We start from the raw sequence: 24463 nt of genomic DNA on the forward strand, positions 1-24463 counted from the left end.
GTTTGCATTGACAATTCTTTGTGCTGAAGCCTCTAAAGTATTAGTTGAATGCATAAGTATTTGGGGCGACTACGCTGCAAGTTTTTGTAAGTGGATTTACCTTTCCTTGAAATGGACTCAAATTTCATTGTTTCATTTGAAGGCTTCTTTAATAAAGTTTTTATTATGCCTTTGCCTCCCATAAACCATTTTACTTAATAGCGAAATGGATATTTGCCCATTCTACTTTCTGTGCCACTAGTGGTTCCATTTCTCTCTGTACCCAAAGACGCGCGATCGAGACTATTATTTCTGATAACGCTCTTATTAGTGTAGCAGGTGCTCCTTTCCTTAATCAGCTCCGCCTCTCACTTTGACCTCAAGGTAACGGGTAACTCCTCCAGCCTAATACACCCAGAAAACATCTGTCCTGGTGATATTCGACACCAAACGAAGAAGTGAATCACGAATTTCTTTTTCCTCGTCTGTCAAACAACTGTGCCCTTTTTACTACATTCTATGCTAACGGTAGCCATCAACGTTGCTAGAATCCTCGAAGAGCATGAAGAAAGAGGCAGTTCTGAATGCGATGCGCTTGCTAACACCTGAACTATCCTTCAAGTTGCTTGTTTGTTAGTGAATGTTGTCAAGTCGACATTCCACGGTTGCCTGACTAATTTATCTTTTTCCCAGAAACAGCACAAGCGTTGAGTGAGTCACTTCATTTACACTGCGAGCTGAGATGCTGCTAGTCAGCTAGCTGGCCAGATAACCAAACAACCAATCGAACAAATTTTTGCGTGTGAACAGGGAGTCCGTAGTAGAATACGGTCTGCTAAGTGGGGTGCCTCCTATTAGTTGGACGCTATACGGAAAATGGGCACTAATGGTAGCATCTGTACCCTTTTCCTCCTCCGTTCGGTAGATTTGCTGCTTAGCATATTTTCAAACTAGGATCTGTGGTTTCACATCAGCTGAGGCATAAAAAAAGACAAGGAAGGAGGTAAATAGAGCGAATTTTAGCCTTAGAGATGAGATAAAAACAAGCACTCCTCCAAATTCAGGCTCTCTTACTTAAAATCAAAGTGAAGATAGTGATAGACAGAAGGTGCGTGTTTCTACCAGTTTTCAATTGTATATCATAAACGTTCTGCAAATTCTTCTTAAGAATAGGAATTAATTCTTGTGAGCTTAACCGTCACTTTGGTGGGCACAGCTGCTGCTCTGCCGTGGTTATCGATTTTTCCGATCGATAATGCAACCAGAGGGCGCAACCCCCGAGTTTTTATCGGTACAGCAGAAATAATTTTTCATCTCCACAAATAGAACAATTAGTTATTAATTTTTGATAAAAATTACTAAAAATTTACAAGAAAGCACTCTTATATTGAGTACGAATTACTTAGAAAGTAATATTTGTATGACATGTAGATAAAAATTGTAAAAAAAGGTTTAAAGAAATAGATAATACTGTGCGTAAGATGAAGCTCCTGAAGGCTAATAGAGGCTGACATTGCAAGTGTGCTTGACCACTCACTCAAAGAGAGGAACGCCAATGGAATATCTTAAGTAGACATCCCCATCTACTCCAATGCGGACTCAACTCAGTGTCACTTGAGGAAGCAACCCTCCTATGGAACATGAGCAGGGGGCTTGTGAAGTCCGAAGCACCCTTTTCTCCTAGAGAAGTTATCAGTAGGTAGGGGAATAACAGCCAAAGTCATGACTAAGTCATGCCTCACCTCCCAAATTTATCTCCAAGTAATTTTACGCTAATATTAGGGCACCTTACTTTCTTCTCATTCTTTAATTATACACTTTGAAGAATTTTTTAAACAAATCAGCTGTTTTGAGATTTTAAGGTGAGTCAGGCACCCGGTCATGTAATTCTTTATTTATCCAAAGTATTGCCCTAAGAAGTTAATAATAAATAAGTACGGGATTATTAAAGCCAAATACGTGCCACTTAATTTAAGGACAGGCTTAAAATTCATTGTTTTCAAGTACATCCATCGCTGCAGCTAGACAAATAAATTAGTTGTAGTGACCATCACCTCGCAATACTTAACGATAATGGGGTCGCACCCGACCTTGCTCTCCCCCCTCCCTAGTGGGTGCAAAAGTACAGACCCTGGGAGTATCCACTTAACCCTTCTCCTAATTGATGCAGTCTGTTTAATCGCAGTCTACCTCGCCGCCACATCATGATTGTTTATTCCAATGGTTCCAGCCACGCATAAATCGCAACGGCCATGCAAACTGCTTGCTCGTTGCATTTGCATGCACAGATGGGCACTGATTGGCTGTAGCAGGCTAATACACGCACCTGGACCAATAGGAGGCTCCGAAGGGTATGACTAACCGAGTTCACTTGTACCATTGGCCGACATGGCTGGTATAAATAAGGCATCTCATTCGTCCGTTGATTCATGTGCTTGTGGAGCAGTGGACGCATCAAAAGACTCGCTTTGCGAAGGTTTGTCAAATGTCCTCAGCTGAGAGACACCTCAATGGTGATCTTGATACCATGGAGTTGTGCAGAGGTATCGGAAGTCGACAAGACAGTGGTTTTTCTGATATTATCGCACGGAGTAGCATCATGGGAGAGGTCAGCGATACCAGTCTTCAAGACTCTCTGTTGCAGTCATCCCCGATCGGATTTCGATCTCCGGTGCCAAGGGTAGGTTCCATCAAAATTTTTGGGCTGTTTCAACAATCACTGGGATCCTGGTAACAATTTTTTCTTCTCGTTTCAGTCACTCAATCAGCAGGACGCCTTGAGATTGTGGCGGCCACTTCATCGGCTGCCCGACTTCCAACAAATCACTTCTCGGGGCGCTTTGCCCATTAACCCAAACCGTTCTTTCAGGCCAAGATCAGCGCCATTGGTAATAGATAGGTTCTCGTTGCCGGAGGAGGATGAAGAGCAGGATAGGGAGCAGGTGGATGACGAAATCGCGGATCATGAGCATCACCATCGCCATCATTATACTCAGCACCAGCAGCAGCAACAATCGATTAATCACCGTGATCACTCACCTCCCCCACCTGTCGTTTTTATCCCTCGTGATCGAAGGAGAGCAGGAGGTAGGCAGCCTGATATATTCATGCAGCAAACATCGAGGTGGTGTTAGTTTTCAATCACGGGACTGAATCCTCCTCTAAGTGAGGAAAAACTAATTCCTGAAATCACTTTATTTCCTTTGATTATGTCATGTATTGTGGCTCCTTTTGTCGAGTGATTACGTTGTTGATCGAGCTCACTGTTCCTCAGATATGATGCCTTTCGACGGTAGCTTGATTTACTCTTGAAGCTATGACCATTGATCTCGCTGTCATGTTGACGATCTATCATTATTTCTGCCACACGTGGATCATCAATTAAGAGACCCAGTATCTTTTAGCAGCAGCAGCAGCAGCAGCAGTGGCGAAGGTGAACTGTCTGTCATACCTTTCGACACTGTGGTACTGGTATTCCGTAGCCTCCTCGTTTACCAGATAGCTTGCTTGCATGATAGAGAAAAGGAGGAAGGCGGGTGGGGGTGGATGCCTATGATTCATCATTAGAAGGCCAAAAATAGCTTCCACTTCTCTCCGCGTGTGTGATTAAGGGTGGAGGTTGCGGCAGGAATGTTGATGGTATAATTACTCATCTAAGGCCTTTCCTCTTTCTGCCACCGTTGTCGATGTTGACGTGTATGCTATCGTTGCTGTGACTGTCGATGTGTGAAGCTACTTTCACGCTTGTGACCGCGGACACTTGCGTGCAGCGCCCCCTTTGGAGCCTTGCCCTGTCCTCCAAGTAGGTCGGGCGTCAGTCTATTCCATCTGCTTCCCTCAGACTACGTTTTGAGATGGCTATATTTTGACAGACTCATTCACTATCAACGTTACACGTATGTAACACTTGGCGATGAACTTGATGCATTTTTTCATTTAAAAAGGCTAAAGTTGATGTAATACCCCGAGGAAAGAAATCGCTCAAGAAATATCCCACATTTTCACATTTAAAATGACGTTTTTAAGTGAAGCAGTTTTATTTCATTGGCATACTGATTAGTTTTTCCCACGCCTCCTTAGCCGCGATGGTGGGATCTTGTTCGTCTGTTGCCTAAATAGCAGATATTTCACTTTCAAGACTTGAAGACAGGAATCTTGGCTATTTAAAACGTTCGTTCTCAAGGTGTGCCTCGGATGCATCCTGATTACAGCAGTCCACGAAGTGCATAGTGTCTTTCAAGTTATGCTGCTCAGTACAGAAGAGCCCATTAATCTTCAGGCAAGGAACAACCTACATTTGTTGCATTGTTGCCTTAATCTCAAACTCTGTTTGCGGCACATAATGTGAGGCAACCGGCCATCATGAACCGGTAAATTAGTGCGAATATCGGGGTGTCACGTATATGCGACGCTTTGGTGAACACATTAGATTTTCTTTTGATGACCGTCGTGATGAGCTTGACAAACTCAAACGTGCAAAAGTGGTATCGCCTTTTTGTTAGCTCTCCTTGCGGATATGTGTCGATGCCTTGGACGAAATTCAGCGAGGCGCCAATCGGTTGATATGCGATCCGTGTCGACGCAGACATCTATTTCGCCCTTAGAGGCGTGTCCACGACCCACTCCACACAGACGTCTGCTATCTGTGAGGCCTCAGTCCGCACCGCTGCAGGAAGAGGAGGAGGGAGTGGAGAACGTGGAGAGGGTGGCAACAGAGGAGGCCGTGAAGCCCTGGGGACACCATCACCACCACCACCACCACCAGCTACTCACCCCGCCTGTCACTGCTACCACTGTCTCTACCACCGGTTCGTGCTGCCGCTTCTGTGTGCATTCACAACGCCAACTGTCATCTGCAAATTCGTCGCGTTCCTCGTCGGTATTTGTGTTTGGAGAAGACCTTCTCGGTGAGAAATGCGATTTTTGCCTGCATTGATTTGACCAACTTAAAATATTTCATCCCATTAAGCAAGCACCTGGAGCATAAGCACAGGTTCTAGCTCTGTGAGTCACCTCTGAAGATACAGTAAGACCCACTGATACGAAAGGTTTATTTTTTAACGTATGGGAGGATCAGAAGGCTCAAAGTACCAACGATAGAAAATCAAAACCAAGAGGCTCACCGAGATAGTGGACACCGAGGAGCTCGTGCGGTTAAATGTAATTAGATTCGCATTGCATAGTTCTCTTCCTTTTGCTCTCCTTGGCCACTTTTTGTGCCCGTCGTGAGAAATCTTCCTGTATATTCCACTTAGCCACAAGCCAGGAGAGCGGATCCCGCGGTGAATGGACCTCCTAAAGAAAATGCTATCTGTAGATCTGGCTTGGGTCACTGAGTGTCCCAGAAAAAATTGATTTAATACCTAGTGGTACAAATCAGGCACTTTGCTACGGCAAGAATAATCTCTAAGTCAGTCGCTTCTCTTAGCAAAATTTTTCAAAAAGCGCCATAAGGAAAGGGTGTATTCATAAAGGTGGAGTGTGATGTCAAAATGGAGTGTTGCTCAAAAGCCCAAGTTTTTGCTATAACCTCTCTACTGCCAGCCATTGCAGTTTCAGTCAGCCACAGAGATGCCCTTCATTCTCTGTCCGTTGGTGTACCACCCAGCCGAAGGAATCGGGGTTCTCAATTCGCTGCGACAAATCTGATGTCTCTAGCCATCTCTGAGGACATGAAAAAACACCGATTTGTAGTTGACGTACAAAACAAATATTGAGTCAACGCAAGGCAGTAGTGGGTAGTTGGAACGTGTGGAGGATGGATGGTCCAATGTTTTATAAAGGATTAATCCTCTTAAACCTTGTCACTAATTCATGCCCACAGTTCTCAAATTGCTGGATTATTTGTAAGCAAGTCTAAAAACGGTCAGTGTACTGTTTGCTCCCCGTTTATTGGTCATATTGGTGTAGCACCCCGAGTCACACCTGAAGTCGTAGTAAAGATAACTAACGTGAAATATTTTGTGCTTAGACTGCAGAAGGACTGAGAAGCTAAATATGTCAACCACTGTCCACACAACCAAGATAGATTCTTCTTCAATAGGTCTCAGTTTGAAAGGTTACTAAAAACCCCAAGCCTGCGTCCGAAATCCGCTCAATAGCAGCTGCAGTTAAATGCTAGATATATATCTGCTGTCAAACTTTGTAATGCTTGCAAAATCGGTTGTTCTTGTGCGCATAGGGATGCAACTTAAGCGTATTACTAAGTGAAGAAATGAATAGCTTTACTTTCAGCACATTACTTGTTCCTTAACTGTGTTTGGCATTGAGGTCATAAGGTAAAACCTTCCCCCAAAACTTGGATGTGTTGCTGTTTCTCAGATCAACACTGTTCTACTCATAGTTTATTAGTAATTTGAACTCTGATGTGTTCAAAGCATGATTTAGCCCAATCAGTTACCATGGCCTGATAATTAGCTCATGACACATATATGTGACGATAATGAGGAGCTCATTAAAATAATTCTTTTTAAGACTAATGGACTGTTTTGAGTGTCGTACACTACTTACAACTGTTTCAGCACCAAAAGTTGCAACTGGTGGAATGCCTCTTTCTCTTAACATTATTTGTGTTCATTGGTTTGGGCCTAGGAACGCTTTTAAATCACTTCATCCTTTCTACGATTCTCTTATTTTGCAAAAAAACACTTGAATTATTGTTTACCTGTTGTCGTTATACTGCAAATGCGTAGAAAAGGGTCTAGGTTTTATCTGAATAAAGGAAATATAAAAGCGTTTTAATATAATGACCGTCTCTTGACCACTGCAGCAAAATAAAGCTTAGTCAGGATTTTTAGGCGTTACCCACCGCCTCTCAGATGAAAGTTAAAAGCGCCACCTTAGACACTGCACACAATGCATTTGTATTTGATTGATTCGCATTCCTCTTCGGTGGTAACTTGGTAGACCTCCGAAAAATGCATTTTATGCAGTAGGTTTCTCCGAAAGCGATTGCTTACAAAACGGAACATTTTGGGGAAATAATCCGGGATTTCGATTATCGTAAAGGAATTGAAGAATGTATTTATTGATTGTTTTCATGGCTGGAGAACCCGTGTAACTGTGCCACACCAGGTCAAGGTGTAACCAAATGAAGGACAATTTCATTGGATTTAAAATGTATGAAAAGAATTCAACAACTACGCCAATTCTCGTCAAACATGATTTGTTAGTGACAAGTCCAGTTACTGCAGAATTTACCCACCTACTTTTAATCTCATTTTGGAAGACTTTATTACCACTAATGGCTCCACGGCCTGAGCAAATTAGTAGGTAAATGAAGTAATTTATATTTCGTAAAATGAAAGCCTTTAAATTCAATTGGTAGAAAAGCAGCATTTTTACTGATGTCGAGGCAAGGGCAAATGTGATTGTTTAATAAAAGCACACTGTCTTTCCAACCAATGCATTCGCTTTCCCCTAAGTTCATCAATCAACGTTTAGGTGTCGAGCAATAATTTCTTGTCAAGCTCTTACGTGTAATTTGTCTCTTCCAATTTCACCAAAATCCCCACAGGAATGACTACAGAGGGTGTGGGCCGATAAAAGTTGCACTACCTTTTGGTCGTCGCTGAGTGACATTCGCTTGGACCTATTTGAATCGTTGACATCATTCAGATATCCCATTGCAGAGAGTCTTAGCGCACCAGCTTCGTACTCTGCCTTGCTGAAAGCTCTCTGCAGATACAAGTAGATATACGGAATCGGGCTCCACATCCTTATTGTTCACAGGAATCACACACAAGATGCATGCAGTCACTAGCACTGTTGCCTGCCGTGTTGATTAACAGTGTCTGGACCAGTCCGCGACGTACGTCGGCTATTGGTACTCCTAATTTCACGGCATGATTTCGCCCATCTACGTCAGAAATATCCCATCAAAGACGTTTGGATATAGCATTTTGAACATCAAATTTAAGATTCACTTTATCTAAGAGTAATTATAAGCAATAACATCAGATCTAGAAGTAGGTACTAATAAATACTAACAGCTTCCAGTTTTGCTCAATTCTGATCTTTTACGTGTCACCATCTAGAACTGATGGGTGACTGTGGAATCTCCTCCAGCCCGTGCTGCAGGACCCAGGATGCAGAACCTCCACCAGCGCCTACATCAGAGGCGGTTGCGGATTCTTCACCAGACCCTGAGATGATGCATGAGATGTCTGCCTACCTTGAAGTACCCCAGTCCCAACGACCTACCTACATCCGTCTCAGATCCGCCTCCGCTCCCATCGATGATAATGACAGCGAGGACGCTCCACAACATTTACAGTGAGTCGGCTTCACTAGCCACCTAAGTCGCCTCAGCTGTCTATCTGATTATACTTTTCATCTTTTTACAGGAACCTTGTTTGCATTATTTGTATTCATTTGAGGCTTTTTACCAATTATTACTCAGTTATGCTTTTATTTTGTTGATGGATAAATATGCCGTTTTTTATTCAATCATCAGGGAGTTTTACTCACTCTTTCAAGCAGCATTGTTGCAACACTTGTACTCTATGAATGAAAAACCTAGTTGCTGGATAATTTTTTGTTCCCTTATTAATTACGGTCGATGCTTCGCCCTAAGTCCATCTTTTCGCTTGTTTCAGAGTCAAAACTTGTTGACATTTTAGACGTCTCATACGACGGCGACCGCGTCGTTATTCCTACAACTACGAGAATCTAGTCAGTATCGCCCAACGCATCGCGAATGCAGGCGATGCCTTTGATTTTGAGCATCGACAGAGCAACAGCAGTACCGCATCGGTGGGTGTAATTTTTCGGTGAAAATGACCCTGTCACACATCAGTCCATTCAACTGCTGCATTATCCAGTTTGTTGGTCCCCTCGTCTACCTAAATGCAACTTTCTCTTTAGCAGTTTTTTGAGTTGGGCAGAAGCACCAGTTCCCTCCAATGGATTTCCTCCAGTTTAGCTGACCTTATGGCTCGACCAATCGGAGCACTGCGGAACCTGTGGACTTCAGGACCGGTAGACGGAGAGTCAAACAGAAGCTAAACTACTCTTTCTATTATCTCTCTTAACCTAAGACATAACAACGAATCACACAGGCAAAGGCAGCCTTATATTACTGTACTTATTATACCGTGCATAAACATACCCATATACGCATACATACATATGTACGTAGGAAGCACAGCTACTTTTTTGCTATTCATCTTGATTGGTTAACCTTTTGTTTTATCATAGAAAAAGTAAGTGTCAACAAATTTGTTTATTTCTAAGATCGGATTGTTTTTCTTTTCCAGTTATTGCGGCAATAATTGTTTCTTACTGGAGACTCCTGACACTGCAGACCGTAGGTTCGTGATATTTAGAGTGGGTTTCAAAAAAATTGCGCTACTGACGTGTCTCACCGATAAGCGGAGTGAGCGGTGTTTAAGGGTCTCATTAAATATCAACGGCTGGTACTGGACTTCTTTCAGTTACCGTCACCAAAGGTGCCAGGTTATTTGCGGAAGATTGAGTTAAAGAAACGTGAAAACAACGGCAAAAGTCGACGATTTCTGGAGTCTCTTGTAATTTCCTGCGTCAGTTGCAGATCTGCGTCCCTCCAGATTGGTGTAGCCAAAATTATTTAGCCATGATTCGGCCGTCTTACTGGTGAGAGCTGTAAGCAAAACTGGCCCAGAAATGGGGCTTTCGGAGCTACTGACTGCATATCACACCTAAACCTTGCAGTATAGCGGTTTTGGATGGGGGTAATTATTAAATCACGCCCACGTCAGTTCTGCCAAGAATCCGGCATTAAAGAAGGATCAGATATAGCCAAATTAAAAGTGTCTCAGTAAAATTTTTTCTTATTCTGCTACGAGCATAGTGATTTGCATCTTGACTTGGATAAAAGATATCCCTTCCTCATGCAGTCCTTAGTAAATTAATTATGCAATGGCCAATTTGAATTAAAAATGTGATTGCCATAGAAAGCCATCTATAGCGAGCCACTGATTTTCCACTACTCCACTGCTAAGAATTTTACCATCACGTATTGGTGTTACATAAAAAGGGCAGACCGTGTTTAGTTGAGACAGCATGTGATCCTCATTTATTCAAAATAATAATAAGTATTTGCAAGAATAAGGTTAAGCTTTATATCCAGCTGACAGTGCAAAAAATAAATCAGATGACTATACATTAGTTCATTATTAGTTAAAATCATGATCAATCATTTGCAGGTCTATCTTTGGTCTACTACCTTACTTGCATGTAATTATTGTTAAAAGTAACAAAAATTTGTTTTAAAAGCAATGTTTTGCAAATAGCTACGTTTTTGCAAGTCAAATGTAATATTTTTGTTGTTATAGCATGCTGTGAAGCAAATGTACGACGCCGTGACCTTGGACAACCATTTGTAGAATCGCGCGACATACAGAATCCTCGCGACGAATCAGTAAGTGAAAATGGGCCATACAATTAATTGGGCAGATAAACCAAAATATTTTGTGGTTCCACACATCACAAACTCGTTTGCCTTTACAAACTTTGCTGGCACACGCGTCTGCTGTTGAAGTGAAGCATTAAAGTCCATCCATCTTATTAATTGATTGAAGTGGGTAGTTCTAAAAAACTGTAGCTCAACGCAGCTCAGGAAGTAGCTACTTTGCGTTTTTGCTTTTAAACCGCTAAACGGTTTTATGACAGTCCGAAGTTATGTCTTGTTCTATTGTTCAATCATGCTAAATTATTTATTTTAGAGGTGCGCATTTTATCTTTTCACTGTGCTCGTTCTTGCTAAAGGCGAATGCTGCATGCATCGACTGATATAGTTGGTTTTATCTGTATATTCAATTAATTTAACACAAACACCTACGATATGGCATCTTTTCTAGTTTTTACACCCTAAATATATTACCTCTGCCTTAAGATAAAATGGTACATTCCGCCCAACCGGATGAAACACTCGTCAAATTTCTCAAATTTATTCAACTTGAGGAGTGCTTGGATATTTTAAATGAGGAATTGAATGTTAAAAGGTTGGTTTTACTTGTTTACCTTCCATCTTATTACTAATCGACCATAATATGGAAGTGCTTCGTTTTTCCAGTAGCATATTTTCTGATTATGATATAGTGTGATTTTGAGGGACAAATAATGCATGGTATCTACGATCAAAAGAAAAGTACTAAGTAAAGGGATACTAAACAACTAATAAAGAAATTTAGCACAGCTGACCTCATCAGAAATGCAAAGTTTACTTGTCACAAGTGTCTGCCTTTACCACAGTTTTGCAGACTTGAAGAAATTAAAAGAAGAGTCACTACAACCATTACTACGGGGACCCGCAACCAAACGGCTTCTGGAAAAGTATCGAGGTTATAAAAAAAAACAAAAGGAACCAAAAGTAAGTTGTGGCAAACTCCTCAGTTTTTTTCATGTGAATCCGGAACTAGACTAAAATGGTGAGATTATGATTATATGCAGGATTTTTAAGGCAATTCTAAAATTTTCCTGACAACAGTCGAGTACCGCAGTAAACTAAGAGCTACTGCTTTTGTAGTGCTAACCAGAGCTATTTCTTTGATTCACTTTACATAATCATGTTTCAGACCTACCGTGTTCGTTCACTCCATAGTTTCTCGAGTCACATACTAGTGCTCTGAGGGTACTTACTGGTCTTACCGTAATAGAGCTCTTGGGATTTGGTCATTAGGTATGAATAAAAATAGACGATCTGGCCACGCAAGCGCTTGACAATAGTTAAAATTAAAGAACGGAGGCAGCTTAATGTAATCATAATTTAGTGACTGTATGGTGTAGAAATCTCAAGATTTTTCCAAGTGTGCTGAATATTACTCTGGGACAACTAACAGAACTGCCTATTTCTCTAAGAGCTTCAGCCGCAGCATGAGGTGATAACCTACTTAAGTGCAACATTCCACTGTCATACGATGAAAATTGACCTACTTTTAACAAATCCAAGCCTTAATTAAGTGAAAATGATTTAATAAAGATCCTTAACACAAGTATGTGATATCGGATAGTCTTGATTGCTTCATTTTACAACCATAAAACAGCTTCAGATTCACGATTTATAGTCATCACCTCACGGCGCTACGATGAATTAGAAGGGTTTTCATATTTTTTAAAAATTCTGTAGCCATCCAAAATGCGTCCTTTGTCTGAATTTCTTGCGGAACTAAAATTAGGATCTACGGAAGATGACTTGAGAAAAAAACTTTATGTTACATGGTGAGTTTTGGGTGCAAAATATTTAAAAATAAACAGAACGTCATTTTAATAACCCATTCATGCACATCAGCTGACCTAATGGTTTACCTAAAAATTAATTTAATGTGTCTTCCTCCCCATAATCAGGCATAGGGTTAAGTTACTTGCTCTTATACATAGTTGTTTCTAGAAGCACCCCTTAAAAACTTTACAGTACTTCACATTGCAGTTATCACAAACGTTTGGAGTGACACTCACTCATGACTCTCTTACTTGATCTCACAATGGTAACAATTGTTGGTAGCAAGTAATAAATCAAGTGGGAGCGTGTAAATACCAAGATAGTAGATCCTTCGTGAAAATTTCTTATTAAACTTGTTCACTTTTTAAAGGGTGGATTTCGATTGGAAACTGGTTAAGGGTAACTACGATTGTTTCTCATTTTTCAGCGTTGAACACTTGAAGTTTGCAACTCACGCTGATCTAGAAGAGTTTATGGATAAGGAGTCTGCGAGGAAACTCCTAAAGGCCTATTCAAAAGAAAAGCAGGTGGGTAGTAGGCATTAGCATTGGGTGGCAAGAAAGGACTAATTCATACCTGCAGCCAATTTACACTCCAAACGGGTGGTCGGTTGGTGAAGTTGTATGATGCTGTACTCTCACACCGCGCACAAAAGAGGAAAATAAAGTGAATTAAGGATTTCGATAAAGTTGCCTAAGAGCAGCCTAACTAGGGCTTGTACAGTTAAGTGTTTGTCTGGTAGTAAGATGGGTAAACCAGATTTCATTGTTGCCATCCGCTTTTCTTCTTTTTCTCCCTATCTAGAAGAAGAAGATAGAAAAGGCCACTACAGCAACCCAAAACTTTTTTAAACCTCTCAGTGAGTGCATAAAGGTTTCAGTGCAACAAGTACTCACCCTCCGGATAAACACGAATTCTAAAGTAAAGGTGGACCCAACCCCGGAGAAGTCAAAGTAATCCTCTTTCCCTTAATGATTTGAAGTGCTCTCCTCTAGGTCATTACTCCTTTACATGGCTGCACGCTCAAAGTAGAGAGGTTTGAGGATTGCTAATAATTGTTACTATGGTTGCAAGGCCGATTTAGATAGGTGTAATTTCTTTAGTAACGCTTGTTACATTTCAGTCACCACAGTAAGACCCCGCGATGGCAGTCTTTTTTGTTCGATATTTTGCTGTTATGTCAAGGTTGCCATCTCATTGGTTCACTCTGAAGGTTGTCGTGGCTCCGCAAACATGGAATAACCTAATTACTGGCGAGCGTCAGCTACATGCACTCAGAGTGACGGCTAGTGATTGTTCTCTCTGCTGATAATCGAGAATTTAAAAAAGCAGTCGATTAATTTAATGTTTGGCATTTCATGTATGTAAAATGCTTCTTTTTGGCTCCATAAACAAGACCGGAATGATAATACCACAACACCTATTTTTAAAAGGGCATATTTTGTTTAATAATTTAGTCAATCGTATTTTTGTTACTTTGCAATCAAATTTGTTTTTGTAAATTCCCAACTCTATGCATTAGCTTGGCCGATATTGTTTGCTTTGTAAGGGCTAAAATACGCTTGTGGGAAATGTTCCACCGATTCCACATCATCTCAAAAATGTGGTTTAGTACCTAGGTTATTCCTTGTAGATTTTACCAGAAGCACAGTCTTGAAAGGAGCCTAGTTATAAATGCGTACAGAAGGGTTGAGAGATCTTGACATGAGCATAGTTATGTGCCACCAGCGTCACAGATGAAGGGAATTGCTCCCTGCTAAATTACTTCCTTCATGGTTTAGCGTCACCCTCGTGCTCATAGGTCTTCGTGATCAACAGCGAATTATAAGCAGGGGTGTCATGTGAATTTGCATTATTGCGAGAATGGGGCTTGTCTCATTGCCATAAAAGCATTTTGTCAGCTTCACCTGGATTAAGTTAGATTTTATGCTGGAAGTAGTCCTAAAAGCGGGAAATTGTTCAACATCGAGCACATTCGGCTTGTTGATCATGTCTTGTGGGGTTATTGACTTAGAAGTTACATGAAAATCAGTGTCTTCCCGGATCATAAACCACGGGGAGTATTCAAGCCAAACCGAGGCCTGTGAGTTCTCAAATGGCCTTCTTCTGTATTAAGAATTTTAGTGCACTATTTAATTGCTACACAAAATCTTCGGCCTGAAAAGATTGACGGTACAACCGGGTGATGCTGGGATAGCCTGTATCATTCTGTAATTGGTACTGGGGGCGCTAACTTTCATGTTTGTTCATGTTTTACTCCGAATTAAGCTGATTATGCTTTACGTTACGATGCAATCCAGAAAATGTTAGTCCTCTTATCAAAACCCACTGCAAATTAGTACAGCTTTAAATTCTTAAGTGGACTAACCCCCGACATTGCAAACATGTGCGAAGGATTGTGCTCTACATTCTCACATAGGAATTGGTCTCCTGTGCTATTTCATGACGGAGGGGTTTTATCTAACAGACACTCAAAGCACTGAATGAACATTCGTGGGTGAAGGTCGTTAATGGCAAACGTAGGACGGTGTTTATATTTGAATCGTGAACACCACCTAGGTGTCTCACTGCTGTTAGTGTAATTGATGCACCGTACTAAGGTAGGAGTAAATTATACACGTAGAAATTCCGAAGTTTTACCTTCTGCCCTCGCTCATCACCACACGCTGGTGCATACGCCTGTCATGTCATCTTGATTAGCGGTGTTTGAAAGCGCTCACACACGACATGTGCGCCTAGTAATACCAATGATAATAAGAACCACCCTTTTTTTTCCTGCTTATACTACCAGTAAAATCAGAAGCTCCTTTTTGATGTGATCTTCCACCGTAAAATGGGTGATAGATATCATCCGATTCTGGTGAAATTGCTCTAGCACACCTTGACTCCACTACCAAAACGTAAAGTGTGCTAAGACTTCTAAGCAACCTCATATACTATTCTAACTTTTAGGACTTCAGATTCAGGGCTTCCAGCCCTGCCTACAAAACAAATAACAGACTCAAAGCCCCAATCTCATGATGATAAACCCCCTCAACCGGAGATAAAACTCGCTAATCAAGGTGTCCATCTTCCACAGATTCCCCCAGGTAACCACTTACAATCAATCGGAAAGTGGGCTGTTGGACTCGTCGCAACTGCTAGGATAGCCGGTTGCCCTTTTTCTAAAAATCAAAGGATTATCTAGTCCAAAAAAGTATTAGCCGTTAAATAATTTTAATACAGACAGTGAATGTAGAAAGGCGAAATCTTCATAATTTATAGCTTTACAAGACAACAAGATACATTTTGTTAGAGATAGTGGCCAATAAGGTGCTCTGTAGATGATGCAATTTAGTTGTTTGGCATTTCACAATTAAACATGCACCATCATCGATGTGACAATCTGCAGATACAGGCACTTTGGCTTGAAGATAACATTTGCAGATCCGGTGTTTTGACTCTGAATGTGGTTGTTCGCAAGTAAAGTAATTTAGATTTACGTTGACCTGATTGGTTTCACTGAAAGTCCTTTTTCCTTTTGCACAAATTAATGGAAAGTGGTCATTTCATTGGCACTTGCCTGCAGTTTTTAGAGGCATTAGAAGGAGAATTTTGACAAATTAGGAACTTGGAGGCGAGCAATGCCTATCACTTTGCCATTTGATATTGAAGGGGGAGAAAAGACGATCGTATCACACATAAACTTTAAAGGCTAACTTTCAAAAATTTGTCAGTTTCTTTACTTTACCGAAACGTTTTAAATAGAAGTAGAGGCAGGTGATGGTCAGCAAATCTGCGTTAGCGCACTTTATCTGATGGGTCAGAAATAGGATAAATATGTTGTTAATTCTTATATTTTAGTGAGGCCTTATGCTTTCATTTAGTTTTAAGAACGATTAGGTCTGATTTGCATATTTCCAGTCAATTTTTTGGCGTCATTGGTGAGCTGACACTGACAGATCTTAGTAGCTACTCTGATTCATCAGTGAAAGCCCCAACTTATTGAGTTACAAGTGGTATTACACTTTGTTATCACGTAAGATGCTTTTCGTTTTTAAGAACACGAATCCTACATACCAAAAGGACCACCAGGTAGTTACAGTATGTTTTGTGCTACAACTTTGCTTTTTTAATCGCTCCTAACATTCTCTCAAAATATTCGTTCACAGTTCTGGTCATACGGCCGCCAGAGATGTACATTCCCAAAAATAATTGACAGATGCCATTTTTTTGAAAGCATTTTGTAAAACGATCGAGCTTCGTAACTATGAAAATAACTTCGTTTGGAAGACCTGAACGATTGTTTCCGATTTGCACGATCTTAGTCGCTCTTTTGTCCAATCATGCGCGAGCTTATGCTAACAAATCTTAGGAGCTTCTTTAATTTTTAAATGAAACAAACCTGCTCATTTGGCTGCAAGCAGCATCATATCTTTTTTTGCTGAAAATATTTTCTTTTTTAGAATCCGAATCCAACATGTCCACAAAACCACTAGGTAGTTCTCGTACATCTTGTCCTACCCTTTACGCTTTTTTAACTTCTCCTAACATGCTTTTATATTATTCACAAATGATTCTGGTGATATGGCCTTCAGGGAAGTCGATACCTAAGAATAACAGACATTTGCAGTTTTCGGGAGATCTTTTGCGGAACGGTTGAATTTCGTAAACACAAAACTAATCTTCTATGGGAAATTTGAATAATTAGTTCCAATTTGCACAGTCCCAGTCACTCTTTTACCCGATCACTTGCGAGCTGACGCTAACAAATCTTAGGAGCCACCCAAACTCATCCACAAAAGAAAACGCCTACTTATGTAGCTGCGAGCAGCATTGTGTTGTATTTTTATGTGAAGTGTTTGCTTTTTAAGAACAAGGAACAAACGAGTCCACAAAACCGCCAGAGAATTCCCGTACGTCCTGTCCTACGTCTCTTTTGTTTTTTTTTTGGACTTCCTCTAATATGCCTTCATAATATCCACCCATATTTCTGATGGTACGACCTCCAGGGAAGGAGATGTGTGAGGATAAATGGCACATTTTCGTGAAAACACCTACTTATTTAGTTACAAGTAGTATCATACCATTGGTTATTAGTAAGATGTTTTTCCTTGTTAAGAAAACGAATGCAACATACCAACACGACCACCAAACAGTCCCAGTACGTCCTGGCCCGCTTTTTGTTTTTAAAGCTATTCTTAACACATTCCCATAATACTCCACTCATATTTCTAACGATATATCCTACAGAGAGGTTGATACCTAACAATACCCGGTAATCGCGATTTTTTTGCGAAAAGATTTCACAAATCGGTTGAAGCTCTTAAATGCAATAATTATGATTATTAGGTATTAAAGAAAAGTAAATAGAGAATGACAATATACAAGGGCCTAACATTTCTGATTCTCGGCTTAGTCACATCTGGTCGCTACTTCTTCTTATTTCAAAGCTGTCTCTTCATCTGGTCCATCTGCACCACCGGAATCATTAGCCAACGGAAGTGCTCCTCAGTCTCCTCAACTCCCACTCTCCTCAAGGTCACCACGGCCATCTGCATTACCGGTCGATTGGGTGCTCGTAAAAGGAGATGATGTCGACAAAGTGAGTGACTAGCTTGACTACATTATTTCATTCATCTAGCCATCAAACTTTTATTTAGACGGATCATGCATCCTTCCACTCACCCATCTAACCATCAACTAATTTCTCCACTGATTTATTCTTTCATCTGTTCATCAAGGATCCACCCTTTCATCCTGATCCATCCATCTACCAAACGTTTATTTGCAATCAATTTTATTGTTTCGTTTCATGCCCTCCTTACTTCTGATTTTCAGTTGTCCGCTTCATTTTCATCAAACAACTTGTCAATTGTCTGTGGTAGAGGCAAAACAACTCATCCAGCTGCTTTTTTATCATACCCTATATTTGTTTCCTTTGATCCCACCTGAATAATTTTCTGCTATTTTCGGCATTAGAGTGAATCCAACTGTTACTTCCAAGTATGTAAGCACTTAAACTACTTTGCGAGGCTTCAGGTACAGGAATTGAATAAGCGCATAATGATGGGTGCTACAAGGGTCCTCTGTTTTGTGGTGAATGGCATTGTCAGTGCTCCCAGTCATTCCACTGTTGAAACAACTGAACGATGCATAGTCACCGACGTGGGGGCTAGCTCACAAGAGGGTTAAGAGGTTAAAAGGTGAACTATACAATAACCCAACTATCATTCATCCGCAATAATCCTCCGCCCTTTTTAATCGTTATCCCTCTCGGTACTCCTTTGGTCGTCATAACACCAATCCTGCCTTGTTGAAACGCTTACCGAAATGCGAGGTGGAGAGCATCGTCTCCATGGTTAGAATTCATGCACTGCACAACTTGAGATCGGAGGAGCTGCCAAAATGGCTGCAGTTTCAATATCTTCCCTTCTATTATTCTTCAAAGATTCAGTCTTCCACTGTGGATGCTCTTCTTCTGTGATGTCCCACTGCGACACCTCACGGGTGAACAGCGGGGTCGCCCTTATTTTATGGAAGTTTCATCAATGTGTTTCAGAAGGTGTTTTAAGGCGTGTGTGTGTGAGCTTGGAAGCAGCTGTCACAGGAATTACTGGCAAGGAGGATCATTATTTACGCTCTAAAAGGGTTAAAAAATTCATTTTATTGGCTTGATTTTCACGGCAACATAAATGATAACAGTCGCATCTTACATTTTCTTTAGGAGTTGGCAAATATGGATGAAGAACCTGAATCCGAATCAGGTCAGTCGTACTCTTATTATTTTCAAGTGAAGGCGATAAAATGAGTGGTCTACTTCACGTTTTTTGAACATTCAGAATTGACGGTGCCAGATTTCTTCGCCGTCGCTCGTGGTAGGGAGGCGTGGCAGACGTTCAGTTCTCTAATCATCACGGAGGAAGATGTAAATCCCAGTGCTTATCCCACTTTTGATGCTCCTCACTTAATACCTCTATGATATCCCCGATATATGATAGGTGACAGTAAAGTATTCGAGGAATATTTAAGACAAACCGGAATTTATGAGTTTATGGAGGTAAAGAACCAAATCGAAGGAATGCAAACTGCGTTTATTTTTTCAAAGTATTCCCCTCATGTCATTCATCCACACACACTAGTAATAACGCTTATTTTAATACTCGGGAAGCTTTGGCTGAAACTTCCCAGCATACCTAGGTTCTCCTGTTTTTCCGAAGTTGTAAATCTTCTTGAACAGTTATATTCAACGTAGCCACAGATTAGTTTGTCTCTTGTATTGTGTGTCTATCGGAGGTTCCATGGATTCAGTGTCCATGGTAATAGTTTCCATGCTGCACTCTGAGAATGGAGCGAGATCATTAATGGCAAGCGCAGTGTTTGTGTTTGAAACTTTTGCGACACTTTAATGGTGAGCATTCATTCACCTTGCTACTCTGTGGTTGGAGTATTCTGTACACGTAAATCATCCGAAGTTTTACCTTACGCCTAAGTTTACCACGCGCTGTTGCATATACCCAGGCACTAACACTGTAATCTGCCCTGTCACCTTTGTCTAGACACGTTCACACGAAACGGCAATGCGATACGCCTAACTCTTACTGGTTCATGTGGTCCCTCCACTGTTGCATCCAGTTTTTCGCCTTTATACCTTCAGGCTTTCCGAGAGGCACCGCACCTAGACATCCGCAAGATAATAGACATGTGGCAAGGACAAATAGCACTCTGGCTGGACTACCGAACGCTTTCACTAGGGTTGTACAACCGGAAGACTGGTATCTAGGCTTAGGTCGAGTCCTCAAAGTGTACAAAGCAACAGTCCATACATCAACCGGCGTCTCATCGTTGGAGATGCTCACAGAACGTAAAATGATATTGCCCTCCGATATAATTAACAACCGACAATGTCCTAAAGTGCGTACAGCAACCGAAAGAAGGGATGAGACAAACTATTAACATTGTACGTGAACACACGACTTTCATATATCAGTTAGAAGGGGTATTACGACAAACCCAGTCAGACAAACGTCAACCGGGAAGGAGGCCTAGTACAGATGTAGAGGTTAATCCTACCATCTAAAGTACACCACATGTTCCATCATCCGTGGAGCAAAGATGCATTTCGGCTGGTGAAAGTTATCTCACCAACAAACTACGTTGTTCGCAATGTACAACTCCGTACCCAAGCAGTTACCGTTCACCATAACAAAATGCGCCCGTATAGAGGTGTGCCTCCCGTGGGATACGGAGTTGAAGTTTGACTTGATCATGTCGCTCAAAAGAATGAATAAGGAGAATAGGAAATTCACGGTTGTCCTATGATCCTTTCTGAGGTGCTGTTGGAAGTAAACGGCAAACGTTAAGAATAGTTTCGGCATTTCTATTGAGAAAATACCACTATTTCCGCCTGAATAAACTTTGTGAATGACTTCTGTGGGTTCTTTCCTGTGGACGACATTGATGAGCACCTTATTTGCTTTGAATATGTAGATAGATATGAATAAAGTAAGTAAATCGTCATCGCGCTACTTAAATTATGCATTAGTAGAGAGGTGACAGCAGATTTGCAGGGTGGAATGGTGGATAAAGCCCAGTGCTATGGCTACAAACAGACATGAAGGTGATTTTAGGTTTTGCATAGTGTGACACTTGCCATGCGAAACTCGGCATAAATGTTGATAGTCTCCTCATTTGAGTTGCCACCTAAAAACTAGGGATACCGAAGGTTTGTCTCGTCAACTTCCTGTTTCACCTCACTGCACATGCACTGGGCAGCAAAACTACTCAAATTCAGAAAGGAAACCTGAGCAACTTATTCCTCCTGCAAATGAAAGGCATTAGCTCTCGTCTTTGAAAAACTCAACGTTCTAACCTACCAATCACGAAATTCCTGAAGCCAGTCCATTTCAACGACTAGCTGGGGGCCAGGCTAAGACCTTTATTAAACTCTGAGTTACCGGGACCTTTTCAATTGCACCTAGTGGTCCTGTGGAATTGGCAGTTCAAGTCGTTGTAAAGGCAAAGAATTGGTGAGACAGGTCTGGGGGGTATCTCCTTTTAAATCATTTTCAGTACTTATTTAAAAACGGCTTTCAAACTGAGAACTGCAGTGCTTGAGTCATTCAAGAACTTATAGTCTATGGAAGACAATAATTCCAAGGGATGAAAAGTGCACTCTATGGTGTAGCTTCCACTAAATATAAGCGTTTATCCCATAGTTTGACGAACAACCACCAAACCTCAGCCTAGAAGTCCTTGCCAGCACAGTTGAATCGTCCTACGACTGTCCATTTCACTACTCGCTCTAAATTTGGCGTAGAATAACGTAACCTGTTCTCGTTGCATGCATTGATGTGACTTAGAATGTCTTGACCTCTCTTCTTGAAACACTCCCCACAAACTCATTACAGCATTAAACTCCGCCCTTCTGGTTCATTGTTGCGATTTCAAAATACAGTGGGTTGTGCTTTGATTGGATGTTCGAGGTGACGAGTCCCACGCGGTGACCAAGTGGTCGTTGGAGGGACTACTATGACGGGGGTCGGGAACTAGGATGGTCACTGGCAGAAGCACGGTCGAGTGCCGTTGAAATTTTTACACCACTAAAATGTCTTAGTGCTGAGCCCAATCCTCGTTATTGCACTACGCTTGATGTCCTTTTCAAGCCAGGGTTTCATGACATCTTTCACCAACAACTTTGAAACTCTGTCCCATGTGCGTACAAATACCACCGCTTGGTGGGGTAAGTTGACTCACACACAAGACGCGTAGACCGTTAATAGTTGCAAAAGAGGGCACACACCACCGAATGTAGAACTGCCGCAATAACGTACATCATAAAGCTCACCGTCCCTGACGGAGACTTCACAGGCTACAAACCAGTAGGGTGGATTCTGCGCGTACACAGCTTCCCCTCTGGAGTCACCCTTATCGATTTTATCGAATTTCCAAAACAGGCCAACTTCAACAGAACATTCACTTCCGTGCCAAAATTCCGATTAAAGGTTAGAAAGCTGTGCCTCATCCAAGTGATCAGTACTTGTTTTTTTTGTAGATTGCCGCTGTACGACAGTGTCTAGGGTTAATGGAGTCGCCCGACACGGATGTGAGTGAGGCGTTGCACTTCGTCCGCGAAAAACAGACCCTATCACCGTTCTATTTTCAGCGTCCGCCACCTGAGACGACTTCCAACATTCCTACAGAATGGCACCACAAAACGGCAGCCCAAATGGTGCGGCTCAGGCACCTCTACGGCCTCGCAGTGCCATACACTCTGCAGCAGTGTTTTAGAGCCCTCGTCGAGGTCGACTGGAACATCGAAGAAGCTCTGAATCTCCTGCCTTGGTTAGGAGATTAAGCATCTCCACAATATGCAAGAGTGCGAAGCATTTCAAAGACGATTAACTACGCATTAATTCAGAGGCAAATGACATCGAACAAATATGCATTCATAAATATGTAATGGTCATAGACGCTGTGATGATAAGCCAAAGGACGTCCAACATGAGTACATACAGATGCAGCAATCATGAAAATGGCGATTATAAATACAGACGACATTTGGGAGAACAAAAACTTTAAGTGTTTCTACCCAATGGAGGGTTTATGCAACAATCCGTTCTTGTAATTGTAGCTGCTTCTTCTTCTTTTTAACGCCGCTCACCGACGCTTCCGTGCAGAGAGACCGAACGTACTCATCAAAATCTATGGTGGTGGTACAGACGGTAGAGTTGAAGGCTGTCTGCCTTGAGGGCGGCTCGATCGTAAAGTCGTTGGGGTCATCCAGTCCAGCCACCACTGACTCAATAATTTCGTCCAAGTTGGCCAGATAGGGAGCGGGCGTTTGCCACACATACTCCGGCCCACCGCTAACGCCGCTCTGCGGTATAGGCCGCCTGAACGAAGGTGGCTCTGACAAAGTGTTGATGTTGTTGGTAGTAACAAGTGGTTGTTTGGGGTTCTTTTGGGGTGGATTTGCTTTTGCAATGGCCATTTGAACAAGTGACTGTTTTTTGGGCGTAGCACTGGATATCATCTTCTGGGGAACGCTGTTGCGGACTTTGACGGAAAAAAAGGATTATATTTCATGAAAGCGAAATTAGCACCAGCATCAGAGACGGAACCAAAAACAAACCTGGTGGACAATGAGATGAAACGGCAGCAGCCTGGACGCTTTTACTAACGGGTGTTTTGTCTGAAGTTGCCTTCAGTTTAGATGAAACGGAAGAGGCAACCTTCCTAGGAGTGCACGTTGGTGGAGCTGAAAGTTTAAGTTCACTTACTAGAGCAGCTCTAGAGCCACTTACAGATAGGCAAAAAGCAGGTACTCAGGTGGTTTATCAACTTGGATTCGAATTGATTACAAAAACATACGAGAATGAGGCGAAGTAGCAGTAGTGACGAAATTTGAAGCAGCCTGAGGAGTCATACTAACGCGAGATTCAACAGGCGTTTGCTTCAAGTTATCCGAAGCAGGCACTACTTCCTTAGGAAAAGGCGATGAAGCATTACTCGAGCCTTTTGTGGTGGCTAAAAAAGATGAGGAAAATGGGCTAACTCAGTATGAGATGCCATTATGGATAAACGCCCCACCAAAATAATCCTAAAAAAGAAGAGTTCACACATATCATAATAGACCAAATAGCTTACAGCGCAACATGGCGGAACCGAGAAGGATTTCCACCTTTTCCAGCCTCGTGGACAGCTCAACCAACTTGGCTGCTGCATCACCACCGACATTTTTAGGTTCTGAGAGTCTGTCAGGCTCATTTTGAGAATGCTCTAATCTGGAGGATTAAGCAACAGGTGTTATGAAGCAGAAATACATTTGAAACGAAATGAGGTCGGCTTACATCTCAGGTGATTGTCGCTCCACAAAAATGGTTAGAAATGGAACCTCAGTCCAGAGGCCCTTGGTGGAAAGGTCCTCAGAAGCGAATATAAGATCTGAATTCCGGGTAAGCCGCAACTGAAAGCGGAATTCGCCATTATCATCGGAAACACAGAGAGGACGAACAACATCCATAGGTTTGAAAATATCGAATTTACGAATCATTTTTCGAACAGACTTTCGTATGGTTGAAAGATTCCGCTTAATCAACTCCTGACTTTCGCTTAACTCATCATGGAGTCTCAGCAAAACAGCCTGACGATCCCCGGAATTCAGCATGTAAATGTCAGACTGTTCAAATAAAAGGGCGCCAAACCGTCAATATCAATCAAAACTAGCTTCAGAGGAAAATAAAAATAGGGAATCTGGCAACCAAATTAATAAATATTCTGCAGATATTTTTATTTTTATTTTGT

General features: G+C 41.7%; 3 protein-coding genes across 3 annotated transcripts in view; 1 reads left to right on the top strand and 2 right to left on the bottom strand. All coding sequences in view use genetic code 11, as the record gives it.

The window, feature by feature from the left end:
• The window catches only part of EGR_03949 (hypothetical protein), a gene marked incomplete at both ends in the record, with an annotated part of 4126 nt that extends 3944 nt beyond the window's left edge, over positions 1–182 (bottom strand). Inside the window, one exon of the mRNA XM_024493198.1 lies at positions 101–182. Coding sequence (XP_024352470.1) covers positions 101–182 — 82 coding nt within the window. The remainder of the gene's footprint in view (positions 1–100) is intronic.
• A 2324-nt stretch (positions 183–2506) lies between these two features.
• Positions 2507–22514, top strand: EGR_03950 (hypothetical protein; the record flags this gene model as incomplete). The annotated part of the gene is made up of 19 exons (XM_024493199.1): positions 2507–2659; positions 2736–3066; positions 4482–4886; positions 8016–8253; positions 8601–8733; positions 8848–8958; positions 9414–9549; positions 10293–10382; positions 10853–10961; positions 11212–11329; positions 12086–12177; positions 12606–12705; positions 12983–13131; positions 15131–15267; positions 17280–17321; positions 17611–17762; positions 18885–18924; positions 19000–19085; positions 22212–22514. The coding sequence occupies 19 exons, from the start codon at positions 2507–2509 to the stop codon at positions 22512–22514; spliced, it is 2925 nt and encodes a 974-aa protein (XP_024352471.1).
• Positions 22515–22861: 347 nt separating this feature from the next.
• EGR_03951 (hypothetical protein) lies at positions 22862–24212 on the bottom strand (the record flags this gene model as incomplete). The annotated part of the gene is made up of 5 exons (XM_024493200.1): positions 22862–23052; positions 23292–23417; positions 23531–23686; positions 23807–23943; positions 24010–24212. 5 exons carry the CDS (start codon positions 24210–24212, stop codon positions 22862–22864), a joined length of 813 nt encoding a protein of 270 aa, XP_024352472.1.
• Between the last annotated feature and the right edge of the window lie 251 nt (positions 24213–24463).

The sequence above is a fragment of the Echinococcus granulosus genome, assembly GCF_000524195.1.
Source record: "Echinococcus granulosus chromosome Unknown EG_S00022, whole genome shotgun sequence".
Lineage (NCBI taxonomy): Eukaryota > Metazoa > Platyhelminthes > Cestoda > Cyclophyllidea > Taeniidae > Echinococcus > Echinococcus granulosus.